The sequence below is a fragment of the Ambystoma mexicanum genome, chromosome 3p, assembly GCF_040938575.1.
Source record: "Ambystoma mexicanum isolate Mex_15411 chromosome 3p, UKY_AmexF1_1, whole genome shotgun sequence".
Lineage (NCBI taxonomy): Eukaryota > Metazoa > Chordata > Amphibia > Caudata > Ambystomatidae > Ambystoma > Ambystoma mexicanum.
In genome coordinates, this window is record NC_090925.1 from 913,912,245 (window position 1) to 913,933,727 (window position 21,483).

A 21,483-nucleotide genomic window follows, 5' to 3' on the forward strand; every position below is an offset into this window, starting at 1 on the left:
CGGTTGAGGCCCACCACTGGAGCATCTCTGGGTCCAAAAGACAGACCGCAGCCACCCACCAGATGTCACTGCCCCCTCCTACTAGAGGGGGCAGGTTCAGTGGATATAAAGGACAATAGGGCTCCTGTCAAGGCAGAGATCCCCTGCCATTTGCATCTGGGGGACCCCTCGTCAATCCATGGCGGAGTCTCAGTAAAAGCCCTTAATTAACACTGGGAAACCAATCTAAGCCCAAGACACCATCGGTGAAGACGCATAGAACATCGAAGGGATTGCGAACAGCAATAGGACCACAAGGCGGTTCTAAGGGAGGTGCTGATCCCATCCCCCCCAGGGGTATACATAGAGGTTGCTCAGCTGTATCTTGGGGGAAATAGCCTGCTGCAGAGGCAGAAAAATAGACCTTGGTGGAGAGGAGAAACCACGACACACCCAGCGACGCCAAGTTCGCTTGGGGTGCACAGCGCCACATGAGTTGGAAGGAAACTCTAGCCAAGTACCAATTCACGCCAGTTCACCCAGACATGGAGACCAGCCCTTCCCCTACCCCAATCACTCTGGACCTGCATGCCATCCAGGGCAGTATCCAAACAATTCTGGATGAAATAAGAGGAATGCGGTCAGACATGGGGGCTAAACTGGCCGCCCTCACCACAAAGGTCTCAACATTAGAGGACCGAATCGAGGGGGTCGAAAACAACCAGGTCTCCACTGACCTCCTCGAGGCACCAACAGAGGCCAGATTTAAGGAGATGTGGCGCCGGGAGGAGGACCTCCGCTTGAGGGTCGATGATATGGAAAATCGTGAGATGAGAAATAATTTACGGATCTTCGGCCTGGTGGAAGCGGAGGGAGAGACACGGGAAGGACTCGAAGGGAAGGTACAGGACATCATTCGGATCGTCCTTGGAATTGATTCGGGAGAAACGGTCCCGATTGATAGGACCCATTGAGCGGGCGGGGGAGGTAGAGGCCCGCGCTCTGTACTTGCGAGGTTCCACTACTACAGGGACAAAGCCAAGATCCTGGAAAGGGCAAAGACCTTAAAGGACATTCAATACGGGAACTCAAGAGTGACAATCTTTCAGAACCTCTCAGCACTCACACTTCAGATGAGGAAAAAATGCAGGTCCATCACCAGATGGCTGCAGGGCAAGGGGGTCCGCTACCGATGGGGACACCCGTTCCATTTAGCTTTCGAGTGGCAGGGCGAGAGGTACCAACTTGTAACGGAGGAAGACATTCTGAGAGCTACTGAGGACCTGGTGGGAGCCCCAAGTACATCACATGATCGAGGTGGCGGTGGTGGAGACCGTGGCCGTGCCCCACAGGGACCTGACTTGGCTCAGGGGAAGCTCAAGGTTAAGGGTGCACAGACATTTCTGAAAACTCAACACCCCCCCACAGACTGCGAGGGGCCCATATAAGTGCACCCAGAATATCATGAAAAGCACCACTGTAACATAGCTGTTCTGGCGGTTGCCCTGAGGTCATGGTGATCGTGGGGGGATTGGGGGGGAAATTGAAACTGAGGGGGTTTCACATGTTGCCACGGTTGGCCAACCTTTTGTTTGGTGAGGGGGGAGGAGGGGGAAGCGTGGAGTCACAGGAGGAGAAACATTAAATTGAGGGTGTCACACGTGTTGCCACGGTTGGCCAATGCTTTTGTTTGATGAGGGGGGGAAGGGGGGAAGAGGGGAAAGCGTAAAGTCACAGGATGAGAAACGACAGGAGCACTGTGGTTTGGAGTTCACAAGTCTCACCCCCAGGTTCAGTGGACACCTTGGGGCCAACAGAAAAACAGGGGCTCAAAAGGAGGGGGTTGAACCACTGTGTGGTGCCTGGGGGTGGTGTGGGGGGGTGGGTGGGGGCCTCCACGGAGACCCCGAAGGTAACTGAGACTAAGGGACAATCTGGAGACAGGGACGGGAGAAAAAGTTTGGTTTACAGGGATATTCCCGGGGCCAGGGTAGCAACCCTGGTGGTTCGTCGACTAACTCCGGCACGAGTTGGATTAAGGAGACGAACGCCTTGTTAGATGGGAAAGGGGGAGAGATAGGGGGGTAGGGGGGAGGGGAGAGTGTAAAGGTTAAGGGGAACAACACGTCATGGGACAGGGGGCTACGGGAAGACATGGACCCGGAAGACCACACAGACATCTTAATGGGCATGGGCAACGACCATGGTTGAAGGTTGAGTTGGTACGCTCAGCGTAAGGGGCCTGAACTCACAAAATAAATGCTCCCTCACAAGCAATATGTTTCGCAAGCCTAAACTGCTTGTCCTCTTCCTGCAAGAAACACACTATAGGAGGGGAGCGGAGTCGGCGATCAAGGGGAAGGAAATAGGCAGGAATTTTTGGGCCTCACATAAGTCTTCCAAAAAAGAGGGGGTGGGCATTCTCTTGGGCAAATCAATGCATCTTACAGAAGTAAAGACGAAAAGGGGCTTCGGGGGGCAGATTTCTTGGCATAAAGGGGTTTTCCCAGGGGCGGCGAATTACCTTGGCCACCATATATGTGCCTAACACTGGTCAGGTCAGGTTCATCCACAAGATCCTTCAGGTTATGGACGAATGGGCAGAGGGGGCAATGATCCTCGGCGGAGACTGTAATCTCATCACGGACCCCCGCTTGTACTGGTGGTCGGCTAAGGGGATAGGGACAAAAGAGCCCACAAAGGAAAACCTCGCATTGAAGGACCTCCTGCAGGAATATTATTGGGTTGACGTATGGCGGAAGTGTCACCAGGCACCCGGGGGGTATACATTTTTCTCTCCTCCACACCAAACGTATACTAGAATTGACCTATTACTAGTGTCTGAGAAGGGAGGAGGGGTGATAGGCGGCCCATCGGTGGAGTCCGTCACCTGGTCAGACCACGATCTATTGGTCATGGAATGGCGACTACAGGAAATAACGAAGTCATAAAGATGGCGTTGCAATGACACCCTCTTGAGAGATCAAGTATTCAAAGAATTTCTCCGGAAGGAGATCAAAGCCTATTTCACAACAAACGACACGGGGAAAATGTCGATGGTCACGATCTGGGAGGCAGCCAAGGCCACATTCCGGGGCCTCCTCATAGCTGAAGGCTCCAGGAGAAAGAGGGAGAGGGCTTTGATCGAATCCAAGCTGCGGGGAGAATTGCAAGCCCTGAAGACACAGCTCACCAAAGATAACATAGATCGGGTGACCCTCCTGGGGGAAATGAGAGAAAAGAGGCAAGCCCTCCATACAGTCTGAATTGGTGAAGTGGTTAAAAAAATGAGATATACCAAGCAGAGATATTACGAAAAGGGAGACAGAGTTGGGACCCTTCTGGCGCATAGGCTAAGGGGGAACAGGGCAGACAGGCGGGTGGAGGGTATCAGAGAGAGGGGAGGAAATATCCAAACCAAGACTGAGCAAATAATACAGTCTTTTGCGGGGTTTTACCAAAAATTATACACCAAACAGGAGGAGGGGTCCCCAGACGAGCTTCAGAAATATTTAGAAGATCATCCTCTCCCCCGGCCACTGAATTAGAGAGGGAGGTCCTGGAGGGGGACATAACGGAGGAGGAGGTGGAGCAGGCTATCAAGCGGTTGAAAGTAGGTAAGGCCCCGGGGGGGGGGACGGATATACCGCTGACTTCTTCAAACAATTCCGAGCGGTTTTGATACAGCCATTGACTAAGCTCTTTGATCAGATTAGAAATCCGGAGACCATCCCGCCAACGTTTCTACAGGCCCTGATCACGGTCATACCAAAGCCGGGCAAGGACCCTACAGACTGTGGATCATATAGACCCATTTCACTTTTAAACGTGGACGCAAAAATATTTACTAGAATCCTAGCCACACGTCTGGAGCGGTACCTTCCCCGACTGGTTCACTCAGATCAGCTGGGTTTCATACTCAATAGGCAGGGCGCAGATAGTATGCGCAAAACCCTACACATACTGGGCTCGAGGGAGGCTAGGAAGGAGGGCGCTTTTCTCCTGTCTTTGGATGCGGAGAAGGCGTTCAACCGGGTGAGCTGGTCCTTCATGAGAGGGGTCATGTCGTCTCTGGGGATGGGGCCGAGATGGCGGGGGTGGCTCTCTGCCCTTTACTCCAACCCCTCAGCAAGGGTGGTGGTCAATGGCAGGGAATCAGCGGTGTTTCCACTGGAGAGAGGTACCAGACAGGGGTGTCCTCTATCTCCTCTCATCTATGCATTGGTGATGGAACCCTGGGCCATAGCGATTAGGGGGAACGAGAAGATTAAAGGCATCAAGATGGGTGATATGCACTGTAAGGTGAGCCTCTTTTCAGACGATGTCCTGCTCTACCTCTCTGACCCTTCCCAGTCGGTTCCTGAACTTCTGAACAGTCTAGAACAATATGGGACCCTCGCGGGTTACAAGGTTAACCTGGGGAAGTCGATTGCATTCGTGGCAGGGGACCTCAATGAAAAGGACAGACAGTATGTGGCGGATCTTCTGTTTTGCGGCCGGGAGGAGGGCTTTTGTCACCTGGGGATCCATATACCACCTGATTTAACAAACCTTTTTACAGCCAACTACCCGTCCCTGTGGTCCGCAATCAAGCGGGATGTGGAAAGATGGTCAAAGTCTGGTTTATCGTGGATGGCCCGGCTTAACTCAATTAAAATGGTGATCCTCCCCAAGTTCCTTTACCTGTTTCAAATGCTCCCGACCCAGATACCTAGGCCATTCCTTCTGGAGATCAGACGTGCCCTCTTGCATTACCTTTGGGCGGGGAAGTCCCACAGAATCGCCTATGATGTACTCACAAGGCCCAGGGATGAGGGGGAGGGGTCAACTTCCCAGACCTAGAGACATACTATAAAGCAGCTCAACTGAGAATTTTGGTTGACCACTTCGCACAGGGCACCAAGAAATAGTGGGTAGCATTGGATAACAAACTCTTTTCTCCGGTTACGCTGGATGAATGGCTGTGGGTCCCCAAAAGACGCATCCCAAGGAGTATCTTGCACCATCCAGTCTTGGGGGTACTGTGGTCCATATGGAAAGAAGGGGGTTACCTTAGATGGCTCACGACATGGCCTTCGCCTCTGAGCTGCATATGGGCTCCTCCGCTGATGGATGGGATCAATGAACCACTGGCCTTTCAGAAATGATATGAGGTGGGCTTGAGCAGAGCGGGACAGCTTTGTGTGGGCGGGGCATTAATCTCTCTCGGAGACCTCGGGGCCCTCCTGGCCCTGGATGACCTTTCTCCATTCCGATTCTTGCAATTTAAAGGGGCCCTCACCGAAAGTAAGTGGGGAGACACCCTTAGGAGGGACCTAACAGATTTCGAAAAACTTCTGATCACGTACAAGGGTACCAAAGGGGTAATATCGAGACTTTATGGCCTCCTGTTGTTGTCCACCCCAAGGGATCTCCCCCCACCCAGGTGCAGTGGCGCAAAGACCTAGGTACACCGATCACTGATAGGAGGTGGACCAAGATGTGTAGACAGGCCAACCGCTCCACAGCTGCACCTCAGTATCGTCTTCAGGCCCTGAAATTAATCCATAGATGGCACTACCCACCGCAGAGAATAGCCAGAATGAGGAAGGGGTATGACCCACATTGTTGGAAGTGCCATACTGAACGGGGCGACTATGCACACATGTGGTGGAAATGTCAGGTGGCACAAACCTACTGGAATGAGGTCCTATCCTGGATAAAGGAAGTGGATGGTATTGATAGAACCCCGTCACCATGGTTGGTCTTGTTTGGTATTGAGGTGGAGGGAGATCCGAAAGTGACACATGACCACATGTTACAGGTCATGCTGGTGGCGGCCAGGTGTTGTTGGGCGCAGAGATGGAAGGCCTCCCAACCTCCAGGGGAAAGGGACTGGGTGCTTAAACTGCGCGCCATATATGACATGGAGTTTCTTACCCACTTGATTGACGAATCCAGGATTAATATTGAGGGTCTGTGGCTACCCTTTTTTTCGATAAATATGGGAGGGTGAATTGACTCTGAAGGAACATTTAGGAGCCACCGCTTGAGTCGAGGATCGGCCTTATTGAACGCTGCCCTTGAGGTTGGGGTGGGCCCCACGAGGAGGGCAATATGGCACAGGGGCCTTGGGCCCTACGTTCTGAGCGTCAACAAAATAACTGCCTACTATCTGCAATACATTTCATCTTACTGTGTTGGACTCTTACCATGTTAGTTGCTCTATGAACCATGGCGTGGGAGAGGGAGGGGGTCTTCATATGGGGTAAAGGTTGTGTACACATTTTGAATCTACTGCAGAAAACGTATGATTGTTTTATCAATGTCATAACCTAAATTTTTCAATAAAACTAAATTTTTTTTAAAAAATGGCATTTTTAGAGAAATGTACAAGCAGTTGTCCTCCTCGCATTACTGACCCCTCACAGGGACTCAAGCAGTGGAGATGTCACACAAGAAAGAAATCTACCCTAAATCTCTAATTTTCAAAGAATAACCACACCCCTGTCCCAAAATATTGTATATATTGTAAACTCAAAGACAGAGGTAAGCTCATATCCATGCATAACTTAACCCTGCAAAGTCAAATCCATGAACACTTCCAAAATGTACAGGTTTAATAGCAAGGCACATATCCATGCATTGATAACTATCAAATTAAAAAGGCGCACAAATTGCCCTGCGGATATGAGAATTTCACAGAGATTCTTTCACATCCAATAATCTGTAAAAGAGCAAAAAAAATGCATTCACACCATCATCATTTTCATGGTGTGCTTTTGCACGCATTGGGTTTGTGTGTTACTTTCTGTGGTGCCTAACCTGATGGCCCCATGACTGCTGTGCACCATTTTTGTTTGTGTGTGCACCACTACATCAATTATACAGTTTCGGGTGTGACACATAGGCAGGATCAGTGTGTCACTGTTAGCTTACAGCATTTCAAAATGTAACTAACAGCATTGTCATTAAAAAAAAAAGTTAGGATATGCCCACAGCAATTAGATCTACATATTTTTCAGGTCAAGTTTGTGGCATCGTTCTTCCACGAATTGATGTTCACTATGCAGAAGTCGATTGGTCTGGCCTGCACGTGTACATTCCAGTTGTAAGATTTTTGGTAAGAAAGGTGGATGCAGACTGCTAAACTACTGTTTTTGTCCTGATCGTCTGGTCGGTTCTCGTCTTTGCAAAGACCTGTGTGTCAAAAATGTGCACCAGGAGTGACAATACAGTAAATGGCATTGCAGAGTGAACTTTCAAGAATGTAATAATGAGATAAAACGTAGTGATGTGCTTCTGAATAGTCCCTTTATTATAAATGGATCAACCCCACTGAAAACTATGATTTTTTTAAAGCATTATCTATAGACTGAATCACTTTACTGGGCTCAGCGTTTTGTCAGAAAAGACTGTAATAGGAATGGTTTCCGCAAGATCACACGCTTTAGTGAAGGTGATGGAGCTGAGATTTGAGCCCAGTCTGAGATTGTGGCACTTGAAAGATCACATGACTTTTCAGCTCTGGTTGGTAAAAATATACAAATAAATGTAGCAAAACAAATATGTTCTTAACTTTGTATTCCCCATTCTGAATAAAAATCATGCATTAATGCGCATCCTGTTATTTGTATAAACCGTTTAATAAAGGGGGCAATGGCTTACGTTGTTACTGTTTAATATTCTTGAAAAAACTGATTTTAGAAGCCAAGTGCAGCTGTGTGGCGGCTTTCACTTGTGAAATCCCCCATGAGCTTTTGTCACCCAAATATGTACGCTAATTTAGGGACACCGACATTTGCAACTGAAAAAAGCTGCCCATGCACGTTCAATCCATTTGCGAGGGCCTAATGACAGGTCGGGGAGGGTCTTTGGGAAACACCTAATCACTGTTCTGGAGGTTAGCAGGTGGGGAACACGGAGGTGTCGCTTTTAAAGACGAGGTGCTGGGTAGACACAGAAGGCCAGCTAATCTGTTCTAACAGTCTGGTTACCAAGCAGCAGTTTATTATAGTTACTTGGGAAGACATGATAAGCGAACATGTAAACCAGCCCATGCTGCCCGTTATAGTGCCTATTTCATTATTCTCCCCCAGGTTTAGAGGGTCAGGTAGGTTAGAAAAATTAAGTTAAGATTACCAATTTGGCAGTGACTCACATTTAACTTATATCCCTAATCGATCTGTCTGTACCATTTAACCTTGAGGATCAATGTCTCGTACCCTCTGCTAGCCTTGGAGCAGCACTGTTGCAAGTGTAGCACCCATTTATCCCAGAAAATGGATGCTACACTTCGCTGCAGTGAAGACCGCTCTTTTTTGTACTTAAGTTTTTCCATTTCAATCACAGGTTCCCCAGTGGCATGCAAGGCATCTTACTGCAGAACTGAGGCACAGTAATTTAGGTGTGGGTATTTTTTTAACTTAAAACATACCAGGGTCTCAGAGCCTCTACCCCCCCCTTCCCCCCGCACCCCAAGTTCATTTAAAAATAGTTGTCCTTGCTTTTAAACCAAACACGTGCCTCACTTTGGCAGTGCACTTTAATGCCAAACTTGGAAAAATGTGCTTTTTTGATAAAAAAACAAACACTGCACACGTCCAAATTGTTGTAAAGTCGTCAGTGGCGTCTTGTTGCAATTACATTTTTGTTGCATCAAAAATTATATACAATTGCTAATCATTTAAAATGGACTGCTAATAATTTTTTTTTTTTTTTAGCAATCTTGGCCAATTCATTTTGCAAAACTAATTTATGCCTTGGAAGTTTGTGCTTTCCTATTCGAGGCAGCTCTGAGGTCCATCATGCCTGTCATTTGAGCCAGAAAGCATGCAGACGGGTGGGCCAGAAAGAGGGAATAGTGGGCCAGAAGGAGGGGGCAAACTACAGATTAGGAGAAAGGATGGAATAACAGCATGATAGAAAAGTTGGGATATGGAGAAGCGGTGAGAAAGAATGAAGGACAGTAGATTGCAAGAGGAACTGGTGAGCTTACGGGTTGAGAGCATGATTGCGAGCGTAGCATAGGCTAGGGGTGCAGTTTGACGCTTGGCAATGTGACAGAGCAAGTAAGTATGCACATGACTGGCAGAGAGTGGCTTGGGAGAGTAAGTTATGATGGAGAATTGGTGAGTGTGAGGGGTGTTGGTGAATGGGGAGCTGTTTGTGCTTGGGGGACTGGAGAACATAGAAGGGAAATATTTGCACCATTACAAATTATGATAACTAGCAATAAACGTAAAATAGGCCTGGTTTGTGCAATAAACTATAGAAGTAGAGCAAAACAAAGACTTCAGTTATGCCGGGACATCTGAAACCATTAACTTGATAGCAGAAACTACATACAAAAAGTGCAAATAATGACCATCTGGCTCTTTTGCAGCCTCACACACACCACTTCTTTCGCAATCGAGTGCTCTAGCGTCTTCCCATCAATACAAAATGTGAAGCAAAAATATGGCAACAAATATACATTGTGCCACAAAATATGCTCCTTTATGTCGTAAAAAGTTCAATTTCATGCTGGAAAATCCTGGCAGTTCTGAATAATGACGTGTCGTTTCCCCCAATACAAATGCCAAATCTACAAACAGAAGCCTTGAAGGTTCATGTGAGCCTGGAGACCAGGAATGGTGTAACTCTCCCTCGAAATTGGTTAGCTAGATAGAGCTAAAAGAGGGAGCTCATTCCAAAAAAAAATCCCATAACATGGCGGATACCTGCCATCCAGACCTGGCTGTGCATTCAACTGCAGTTTTCCTTTTGGGACTTGTAGTTCAGCTGTCCCAAATGTGTGCACCGCAAAGTAAATGCAGATTGGCATTGGCTAAAAAGCAAATACTGACCACTACACAATATTTTCCCCACCACTTCTCTATGTGGTTGTTGTGAAGCAGAGATGTATATTCCCTGTCTCCATGTCGGTCAGGTGTGAGTGGTTCACCCTGGGCTAAATGTTTTTTCCGCATTTTGGTATTCATATTGCTTTTCATTCACTATTGCAGGTGTAAGTGACGGAATGCAAAAATGGAGACAGGCCTGGATGCCCTAGTTCCATGTGACACTGCAACAATGTAATGTCTGCAGTCAGAGGTGTCTGGTTGCATTACGAATAAACATTGCTTGCGTTTTTCATTGTTGAACACAGACATCTACTATATAGTTGAGCATAGGAATACATAAAATTAGCAGTTCTGTAAAAAAAAAAGTGCTTTTTTGATTACAAACAAGCAGGCAACTTTGTAATTGTCTTTAAATAAACAGTTTACATTTTCTTTCACAAATAGACCAATTAACTGGTGTGACCGGTTGTCCGGACTTCTGCTTAAAAACGCATATGGGCCATCAAAATGAACCGCCCCAACATTAGTACTTTGCATGAAGATTTGGAATTTTTTCAAACGAAAGGGGCACTGAAGGAGAAGTTGCCACCATGACCCATTTTCATTAATTGCTGCCTACTGGGCATCCCTTATCTGACAAAGGAGTTGTAAATCATAGATCTAAGGAGAGCATCCCACAATTCATATGCAATCCTCCCCCAGATGATCAGTCATACTGAATTTGCTGATTGCCTCCATGATCGTCAATCTGGAAGCCGGTCATCCAGCGGCATGGAAATTGCTCTCCTTAACACCCGTGAAGATCTGCTAGCTAATCTTGACTCCAGTTTTCCTGTGGTTCTCATTCTCCTCGATCTCTCCTTTGCCTTTGACATACTTAACCATTCTATCCTCCTAAAATGGCTCAGTGATACCCTCAACATCAGGGACCTGGCACTGGATTGGCTGACCTCCTTCCTAATTAACCGCCCCTCGCAGGTGAAACTGGGCCCTTTCTACTCCACCTGCTGCGTGTTCCCCAGTGCTCTATCCTATCGCAATGGCTCTTCAAAACCTACCTTGCCCCTCTTGCCCACCTGATCTCCTCCTTCTCTCCTCATTTCCAGTGCTAGGCTGATGACACTAAGCTTTCCTTAAAGCTTCCCTCTACCACCACCTCACTCATTCCCGATTGTCTGACTGCTATTCAGACATGGTGTGCTGCTAATGATCTCTGTCTTAATGCCAGCAAGACAGAGATCCTTCTTATTGGAACGCCTGCGCCCCATTTCCCTCCTGCCGTCTTCCTGCCGTCTGGCCGCCCTCCTTGCTCCTTGGGCCCTCTACTCTCACCATCCCGTGAGGCCAAACATCTCGGAGTCATCTTCTACTCCTCCACTCTCCTTCACCCCTCACATCTTGGACCTTGCCAAGAAGTCCCACTTTCAGCTTTATCTCCTTAGAGATATTATTCATTTCCTCACCTTTCCCCAGAAGCTCAATGTTTCCAGATCTCTGCTCCTCTCCAGGCTGGAATAATTCAACAGCCTCTTCCATTAAACTGCCTCTCTCCTCCCTCCACCCCTTTCAACTAATCCAAAATAAGACTGCAAGAATTTTCCTTGACCTCAAGCGCAGGGACTGCATCTTCCCAGCCCTAACATCTAGCCACTGGCTCCCGCTGGCCACAAGGATCAAATTCAAGACCCTCTGCATCATCCACCAGGCTTTCTGGGGCCGGATACCCTGCTATCTCAACCCTCTCTCCCTAAATACCTGCCAGCTCAAGCCCTCTGCGCTTCTAGCTCATACTCAAGGCTGATAGAACGCTTCTCCAAGCGGAGAATGTGGGGTACTGCCTTTACTATTGTTTAATTACTCCCCTTGTTCCCTCCCCATTTTTGTCTTGGAAACACCATTTGGTTGTAACAAATGCCCAATAAATAAATACATCCACGGCCTCGCACACACCTTAAAAACCCAAAAGTCACTTCTCCTGTTACTCCCCTGGCTTCCAAGTTTCTTTAAACTAAGACTGACCCACAAGAGAGATAAAAATAATCCAGATTTTGTGTCTGTATATTGGGTAAAGATCTAAAAATATGGTCATAATGGTCAAAATTCAGACTGGGGGGCAAATCTACCTGCATTTTCACAGCAATTAAACCATAATGTGGTTGCAAGTGCAGTCTTTTCACAACACAAAACGAACATTTCAATACATTTGAAACTACTGTGATTATTAGCCTGCGCCACATTGAAATAGAACTGAATTTTAGCCTGCGCCACACTGCAATAGAACAGTGAATATTAGCCTGCGCTGCACTGAGATAGAATCTGAATATCAGTGACCCCATGTCCCTTCTATACTGTGTAAACCTACCAAATTGTGAAACCTAGGCCTTTCTCCCACTATACAGGACTCTCAAATCTAACCGTGTCTCCCATACCCGTATTGTATTGTGAAACCAGGTCCTCTCGCCTACTATCCAGGGTTCTCAAAGCTAGGAGCACCCACCTAATCTGGCTATTATATTGGTTGACCTATTGTATTGTGAAATCTAGGCCTCTCTCCCACTATACAGGACTCTCAAATCTAGGTGTTTTTCTACGGTACCTAAAATGTATTGTGAATCCTAGGCTTCTCCCCCACTATACAGGACTCTCAACTCTAGGTGTATATATCTGCCTATTATATTGTGAAACCTATTGTATTGTGAATCCTATGCCTCTCTCCCACTATACTGGCTTCCCACATTTAATTCCACTACTGTATCTGAAACCTAGACACCTCTCCCACGGTACTGCACTCTCAAATCTAGGCCTCATCTCTCATACCCAAATTGTACTGCTCCATGAAATCTAGCCTTCCCCGCCAATCTCGCCCGACCAAGTACCATAGACCAGGCAGACACATTATGCCACACACTGGTCAAAGCAGAGCAGTACGCTGGCGCACCGGTAGGCCTGATGACATCCACTGCAGCCAATCTCTACCTCCGCCAACAGACACCCCTCACCCATTACCCCACCGTTGCACTCCATCAACTGGCAACCCTAACACCTCTCCTATCCCCTCTCCTCGCCAAACCAACCCATCTCACCTCACCTCGACCCGCTACCCCCTGCCCCCATGTAGATCCAGCTCTGCGCAACTAAGAACGGCAAGATGGCGACAGGGAGCAGAGAACATTATTCCCCGGAACATACCTGAAGGCACAGTGAGCCACATAAAACACCCATTACGCACCAACCTCTCACTCACACCATCTGCACACACCGTCTCCTTACTACAACACAGCACCTCAAACTTACATTTCCCCAGCCTTAGCGCAGCAAGAGCAGCTCTGGCCAAAACCCCAATCCCCACAGCCCCTCCACTCTCACCCGCACCCTCAGGACCACCCAAATGTCAAGGAAAGGCAGAGACCAAAGGCACCATATAACCCTCCTAGCATCACCCTTCCTCCAACCCAGCTCGCAAACACTGCCACCACACTATAGCACCCAAACCTCCCCTTCCGCACCCAACCCAGTCCTAGCCCTATTTCCCTCTCCTCCCCCTCCCCTTATCCTTTCTCCACACTCCACCACCAGCCCTCACTGTGCCCCACTCTACTTATTGCCCGGTCTCTTCTCGGCTCCCGCTAACACCTTCAACCCCACTCGCCCAGCACCCACAAGGGCAACCCACCAAAGATCCTAAACCCTCATCAATGCCAGGTCAATTTCCAAAAACAAACTCCACATCCACGACCTCATCACAGATGAAAACCCAGACATCCTTTTCATCACTGAGACTTGGTTTTCTGACGACTACGAGCCCATCGCACACGAGACCTTCCCTCCTGGCTACAATCTCACTGTGCGGAACAGATCACAAAGGCGAGGGGGGCTTGCGATATTAAACAAACACCAACTCCAGTTAATAATCAAGGACACCTCCACCAACACCACAACTATGAATCTCTCTTGGTAAAACTGCAACTCTCACCCTCCACCTCCCATAGTTTCCTACTCATCTACAAACCACTTGGCTACAACAAAAACTTTGCAGACACACTTTTTGAAGCACTAGCCACCAACATCATCCTACAGCCAACACTTACAGTCTTAGAGGATTTCAACATATAGTTCGACTCACCCTCAAACCCTATGTCCCGATCACTAACAGACAATCTAGAATCACTCAACCGGACACAATACATCTCCACACCTACCCACATGAGAGGTCACACCCTTGATGCGATTTTCAGCACCACAAATATATCTACCAATACCCCTTGCCCCCCTATTATGGACTGACCACTTAGCAATTTACTTCTCCATATCGCTGAACATAGCGGCTGGCGTTCCCGACCACCGCCAACCGCCCCCCCGCCCTAACATTCCATTATGGAACAAAGTCGTAATCACCCCAGATCTACCACACTCACTCATCACCTCTCTCCATACACTCGACTTCAGGAAGGATCTCCTGTGATCGAATCTTTTGACCTCTGGCTTACAAACTCCCTTACTCCAACAAAACAGACCTCCCAGAGTTCAGGACCAACACCCAGGTGGTTCACCACAAATCTCAAATCCCTCAAAACTCTCGTACACTGTGTCATGCGCTACTCGCGTATGCCATCTTGGCCAATATGGAGTCATTGGAGGCTACAGTGCCATTGGGTTTTCCGTCCTTCCTTCCTCACTTCCTGTATTTTACGTTCTTGTCTATTCTGCTTTCCTTTTCTTGTTCCGCTTATAGGCCCGCCCACTTTCCGGCTCGGCGCGTTGCAACCCATTGCCTTTTTCCTCCGGGTTATGCGCTAGTGCCCCTGTGTGCTTTTGCCTTCGTAACTTTTGTAAGCCTTTAGCTTTTTGCCTTTTCGGCACCTTTCCCTTTCACGGGTCTCGTCCCGTGCTGTTCCTCTCTGTTTCTTTCTTCACGAACTGCTCCAGCTCCGTTTGATTACCTTCTCTTCATTTTCCGCCCTGTTTTTCCCCCTCTGTCCAGTTTGTCTTCTCTTTCTGCTCTGCCTACTCTCTTTCTCTCTTCCTTTTGCATGTCTTCCCTTTCAGTCCTTCCTCCATTCTTTTTTTCCCCCCTTCTTCTGTCGGAGTACCGCGGTGCTCCGTCCGGTGTCAGACTTTTGTCGGATCTCCTCCGGAGTGCTCCAGTCTTCATTCCCGGACAGAACTACTTCTTCGAAAGACTTCAATCTTTTCGGAAGCTGGCTGGATTTTGCCTTCCGGTTTGGGAAGAACGTGAGCAACTGTGCTCATACCGGACCTGCTACTTACCTGCCATTTCCATACTGGATAAGGTACATCGCCTCACCCATTGTAGAGATTTGTCCAACAGTCTAAACATCCTCCAACAAGGGATTACCTTATATCAACATGGAGAGAGTTTTTTTTTAGCCACTGGCTTTTTTCCTCTCGCGGGCACTCTCGGAACGCAGTCCTCTGTCCACCTGTTCCATCAGGGTGACAAAGTGGCTTCTATCTGAGGGAGGCCATATTTCTTCTGTAAAACGAAACACAAAGATTGCAGAAAGAAGGGCCGAACTCAGGAAAACACACCCAAAGACTCCGGTGAGGAGGAGGGGGATCTGAAGTTGGATAACAAACAAGTTAAGAGAGGTGAATCTGACACACCATCTTGAACGGATATTGGAAACCCGACCCCTCAGCCCAGAACAGAATTGCCCTAGCAAAAACAACCAGAACATACAGACTTGAAATAAAAAAAAGCAAGAAAACATTCTATGGGAACAGAATCCTAAATGCTCGTAACCCAAGCAAGGAACTACATAGAATAATAACGGAATTCAAATCCCCTGCATGCAAGAGCCAGCTGCCACCGATCTCCCAAGCCCTGTGTGACACATTATCACTGCACTTCCACAATGTTGCCAATGACAGACACTCATCTCTAAATTAAAACAAATGCCCCCGCCACCCACCCGCCCTCCGACCGACCTTCAAACACCTCCCATGATACAAATCCTCAACTCTTTCTCACCCATAACACACCAAGAGTACCTCTTTCGTAGCAGACAACCACCCTTCATGCTCCCCTGACGGCCCCTGCCGACCCTCACTCCTCAAAAACATCCTAGCCTCCACCTGAGCATGTAGTGTTGCATGCACAATCCTCAATCACTCACTCACACCAGGATCTTTCCCGAAAGCCCTAAAAACCTCTTACGGCAAACCATCGTCAAAAAACCGACACTCGACCCACTCCTCCCCCAGAACTAACGCCCTATCGCCAACACACGCTTCATCGCGAAACTCATGGACCGCGCGGCATATAAACAGCTTGGCCACTTTACAAAAGCCAACAACCTCCTAGACCCTGCACAATCACACTTCAGGCCACTCAGAGGAACAGAATCTTCCCAAGTCTCCATCTGGGATGACCTTAAAAGAACAGCCTCTGCGTCGGCTGCACAGTACTCCTCCTGCTGGATCTCCCTGCAGCCTTCGATACCATTGATCACTCTATTCTACTAGACAGGCTAAAACACTAGGAATCAGAAACACAGCCCCTCTGATGGATCTCCTCTTTTACCTCAAATCAATCACAAATCATGCACCTCCACCAGTTCACCTCCACATCACGACCAGCAAGGAAAGGTGTCCCACAAGGAGCATCCCTATCCCCCATAATTTTCAACTTCTACCTAAAACCCCTGCCTGCAATCATCCGCTCATACAACCTTACCTGCAACATCTACTCAGATGACACCCAGATCATCCTCAAAATCCCCAAGTCTCAAGGCTCTGGCATTCCGGACCCGTCGTCATGCCTCTCGAATATGGACCACTGCATGACGACCAACCACCTCATCCTCAACCGGGGTAAAACTGAAATCCTAGTGTGCGGGAAACCTGCCCTCCTCCTCCAACCAATTCTGTGGCCTCAAGACCTAGGACAAGCACTGTCAATCTCCAACGTGGTAAAAAACATGGGATGCACATTAGACTCAGACCTATCACTCACCCAACACACCACTACCGTATCTGAAACCCGCTTCTTCCATCTACGGATTTTCAGACGTATCTTCCTTTACTTCACTAATCCCCACTGCTTCTCGGCCATTAACTCCATCAGCCTATCCCGCTTCGATTACGCAAACAGCCTCTACCTAGGCGCTCCGACATCTCAACTAAGGAAACTAAAAAGAATCCAAAACGCGGCAGCACACCTGCTCATTAACCTACCAGCCAGAGAACACATCAGTCCCACACTAAAAGTCCTCCACTGGCACCCGATTGGTCGATGCACTACCTTTAAAGCCATGTGCATCACCCACAGAGCAGTCTACAACTCCGGACCGGATTTTCTTTGAGACAGAATCGTGCCCTACCAGCCCTCAAGGAATCTCAGAGCCCGCACAGCATTTCGCCTAGTGGTCCCAACTCACAACTCCTCAAGGCTTGGCGGATCCTCCTTTGCTTCCAAGCGCCAATCATTTGGAACTCCCTACCCCCACACATTCGTAAAACACTGAAAACCATCCGAAATTCAGAAAGGTCCTAAAATCCTGGCTCTTGCCATAATCTCTGCCCCTGAATTCACCCCCCTGCTCGAAACCACATCGCTGAGCCCAGTCAGGCCTGCCAATCAGGACAGGACATCCTTACACCAATTACAACACAGAGGCCGGCAGCATTCACAGCGACTCACCCGACATACTGTTCCCCCCCTTACACAACATTCATTATCTAACAAATACAGCAGGGAGGCCAGCAGCCTTCGCTGGGGCACACCGCAATAAACTCACCCACCGTCACCACCCATGCCCTCGAACCAGAGAGACCTTCTGCGACAGAGGGCCGGTTGTACGCCGGACCAAACTCGGCAGTCGAGTCCAATTCAGCTGCAGGTTCAAATGCAGCAATTCTGCAGCTCTGTGGCTTTCAGCGACAAAGTTACAGCATTGACTCCCAAATGGGACAGTGGCGATTTCTCCGCTCCTGGTGGATGGATAAGGGCAGTTTCATTGTAGCAAGCTTCAGGGCACAGAGGGGCACATTTGCAAGGCATCTGCAAAGTTCGTCACCATGGCTGGGCGACCCAATAACCGCGTTACTCCGGTTTGGCCGCTCTCTCTTTACTCCAGCCCTGGAAATGGCAAGGGTACAAAATTCGGTGTGAGAGTGCCGTGAACACAGAGCTTGCGATGTACCAAGTTTCAAGGGCCTCCTCGAAACGGCGGCCGTATCAGAGCAAAAGTCCTGCGCAAGCTGGTCAGCCCACTGGTTGGCCCAGGGACACTTCCGAGAAGGTTTACTTGCAGGGTTTGATGAAGGTGCCAACAATATTTGGTCTAACTATTCCAATGGGTCGGAGCATCTTCGCAGACCTAGTTCGATCAGATGCAGAGGGGTCCAGCGGGACGACAGAGGGATCAGGGTGCCAAACCTTCCAGTGGGTCACCAGCGGTTACTCGACTCGGCTTCTTAGTTTCCGGATAATTGGATCCGATCCTTTGTTCAGTGAGAACTCAAGAGATCGGTATGGGTGTTTGGAGCCTTCTCTTATCCAGAATCTCCTTTGTGCCAAAACAAAGAGGACCCATGGAAAACCTGCGCACATACAGCCACACCATAACTAGACCAATCATGGACCACAGTGGTCCCAGGCATTTCCAGCACACCAGACTCCCTGGCACCCAGGATGTGTATTGGAACTAGACAGTCCAACCCACATCCTGGAAGCACACACACAGGGCATGCAGAAGCCCATGGAAGCTTGGTGTTTCGTGGGAGAATGAATGCCCAAATAAGGACTGACCTGGGTCGGCTCGACCTGAGGAAGGTGAAGGGGCAAGATGGCCAAAGGACAAGACAAAGAACCTTGTGGCATGGCCATTTTGGAGCCAGGCCACCTATTTGTGGTAAACGCGGTTTACCTGGCAGGAAAGGGTTAAAAATATATGAAAGGATAAGCTGCCACCAGCCCTGTCCAACGCACATCTGCACGTCTCCTAAAAAATCCTTTGAAAATATCTAGGGCTTTTTGAAATGACAGGAAGACCCAAGTGCAATGTACTCTAAGGTACTTGCAACATGTTGCAGGAAAGTTGCAAAATTGACAAGGACTAAGGGAAACAAAGTCTCCCAGTACTGACTGTCAGGGCATGCCAGTTTCCCCATAATAAAGTAAGTGAAAAGTTGTGGGGTACACAACTGGAGGGAAAACACATAAATGGGAATCTTTCCTAACAGTACGTATAACCTTGAAGACTACGGTACGTATAACTTACACCACATCTGTGGAAACAGGCCGCAGGCACAGCCAACCATCCATGCACTGTAGAATGCAGCTATGGCTATGCTTTCCGGTCTAGCAGTACACATAGCTTTCCACACTCAAACCCCTGACGTACCTCAACTCTAGCATACAGTGACTTGCAACGAAAGAAATTCGGTATAGCTGGCCACACATTGACTCTCCCAACAATAGCACTCAATCGCAAACCACCAACAGCGCCCACCCACGTGCCTGACATCTTTTGGGCTGCTTAGACAAGCCTAGACAGCCACCCAAGTCCTAGACCGGCGAAAAATGCACACATACATCTCCTAATCTAAACGCTTTCGAATTTTCCAGCACATTGACTACTGTCCATTGACTACTGTCACTGAGGGCGTTCCAACCACAAAGCGCATTGAGGCCATACAAATGGGGAAAGAGTGCTATATAAACAACCAAATACAATACCAACATTTAAAGTTGCCCCACTCCCCCCTTTCCTTTATGGGGGAATCTCCATACATTACACATAACTTGGCCTATGTAATAATTAGGGCATGTAATTAAGGTAACCAGACATCCTGGTTGTGGTGGAGAGTCCCTGAAGGAGGGCCCTCCATCTGTCCCCAGTCCCGACAGTTTTTTTTATTTAAAAACCCTGGCCCGGTTTTGGAGGAAGGGGGTACCAGTCCCAGTTTTTGCAGAAAGGAAGGGCAGGCAACAATTATAAAGCAAGTACACATTAAAATACACACAGAATTGTGCCACGGAAGGATAGTCCCGACCTTTATGGACTACACACAAAACTGCTTAGGCCAACCTTCTTGTTATAGTTCCCTCCCCTCGATTTGTCATGCCACGGGGTAAATTTATTACTGGGCAAACACGAAGTGAATGCGCATAAAGCGTCAATAAAAAAAGATAATAATTAGCACCTTATTGGAATAGATGGGTACTGTTACAATCTCTGAAGTGTTGCGGATCCTGCGACGTTTCGCACGTGGAACGGTAGGCAGTTTCGCATGCATTACATCCACATCGCTGTCGCTGCTGTCCTGCTGAGGAAATTTAACAGGTCAGACGTACTGATACACTATAGACAGAAGTATATTGATTGATGTGTGGGTGTCTGTACATAACGGGAACCGTAACTCAACGGATCCACCATCTTTGTCCATCCTACAATTATGAGATCATTAAAAAACACCCACCATCTGGTTAATCCCAGACCACATTCCAAACAACAGCCCAAACAGCGCATCTGTCACATTAAACTACTGGGTAGTGTCTAGTGTACGGCGCATTAACGACGCCCCGCCTCCTCTTCAGCACGTGGGTTGAACGTTCCGACGTCACGTCTGAGAGGTCACGTGCCTCAGGTTGCGCGCTTCATCAAACCTTAGTCTTTGGAATGTCCGTGCTGCTCCTCTTCATCACGTGGGTTGTCTTCATCATGTGGGTTGCACGTTCGTACGTATCTGGGAAGTCAAGTGCGCTGGTTGCCCACGTCATGATGCAAGACGTGGCACGAGCGGGAACACTGGTCCAGCATCGTGGCCAAGAGGCGAATGCCGGACCTTAAGGCAGGATCTTCTTGTCCATTTCCTCCGTTACCTTGCGATAAAGGTATCGCATACTTAGTTGTTATTGTAGTAGAGTGTGGTGATTTGGCCTGCCCACAAGAGGGGGTGCATTTTGGGGATACGTTATGTGCAAGGGGGAGTTTTTGATGCAGTCGAGATGAGCACGGGCATTACTCCGTTCCAAGTCGAATTTCCTGTATATCAGTTTACAGTAATGCGGGTAGGGTAGTTTATTATTATTATTTTTTTAATCGAGATTCTTTTTCGCTCTGCCCACTGGAGAGGGATATTTAGGGGATTTGGTATGTGCAAATGTTCCCCAATGTTCCCCAATGCAAATTGAATGAGTGATTGCCCTGGTTTTAGCTTTAAAGTTGGATAGCTTGATGAGTTCCACAATGAACTTTATTAATGTCCCAGTATATTAGATCCCCCACTCCAAAGAGCTAAAAGAAAGATGAAACATGTCTGTGATTATTGAACAGTTTTGGAAAGGTTTGTCTTTGGCCAATTGTGCACAATGAAAGTGCACCAGCCTTCAATGTGTGAGGACTAGTGTTTCTTCAGGGAATATATGCATACTTTCGGCTCCACCCTGTGACCTCATCCTGTGGCAAACCCTAGATGGAGCAATGCATCCGAAATCTGAAAAACATGTTGTGATACACCTTCTTGAATGGGTGAAGCCACACTGGGAACTCTTGTGGTGGGTTGATTTGGTGATTCGCCATTGTGTTCTCTTTGATCCACCATATTTATCGAGGACTCCCTACACATGTTCGCGAAATGACCCCTGCGTTTGCACTTAAAACATTCCGCAAATCTGGCAGGGCAGGTAGTACTGTTGGCAGCATGTCTCGAG

The 21,483-nt window shown here is 48.2% G+C and overlaps 1 protein-coding gene across 2 annotated transcripts in view; it reads right to left on the minus strand.

Moving 5' to 3' along the window:
* The window catches only part of LOC138581103 (NFATC2-interacting protein-like), a 267,438-nt gene extending 246,981 nt beyond the window's left edge, over positions 1 to 20,457 (minus strand). Inside the window, exons 1-2 of one of the 2 annotated variants that reach the window (XM_069652180.1) lie at positions 20,250 to 20,457; positions 19,974 to 20,093 (exon numbers count right to left, since the gene is read on the minus strand). In XM_069652180.1, the coding sequence (XP_069508281.1) occupies positions 19,974 to 20,093; positions 20,250 to 20,273 (144 nt within the window). In that variant the 5' untranslated portion in view covers positions 20,274 to 20,457. Of the gene's footprint in view, positions 1 to 19,973; positions 20,097 to 20,249 lie in introns of both variants that reach the window. The other variant, XM_069652178.1, reaches the window with a different exon arrangement.
* Between the last annotated feature and the right edge of the window lie 1,026 nt (positions 20,458 to 21,483).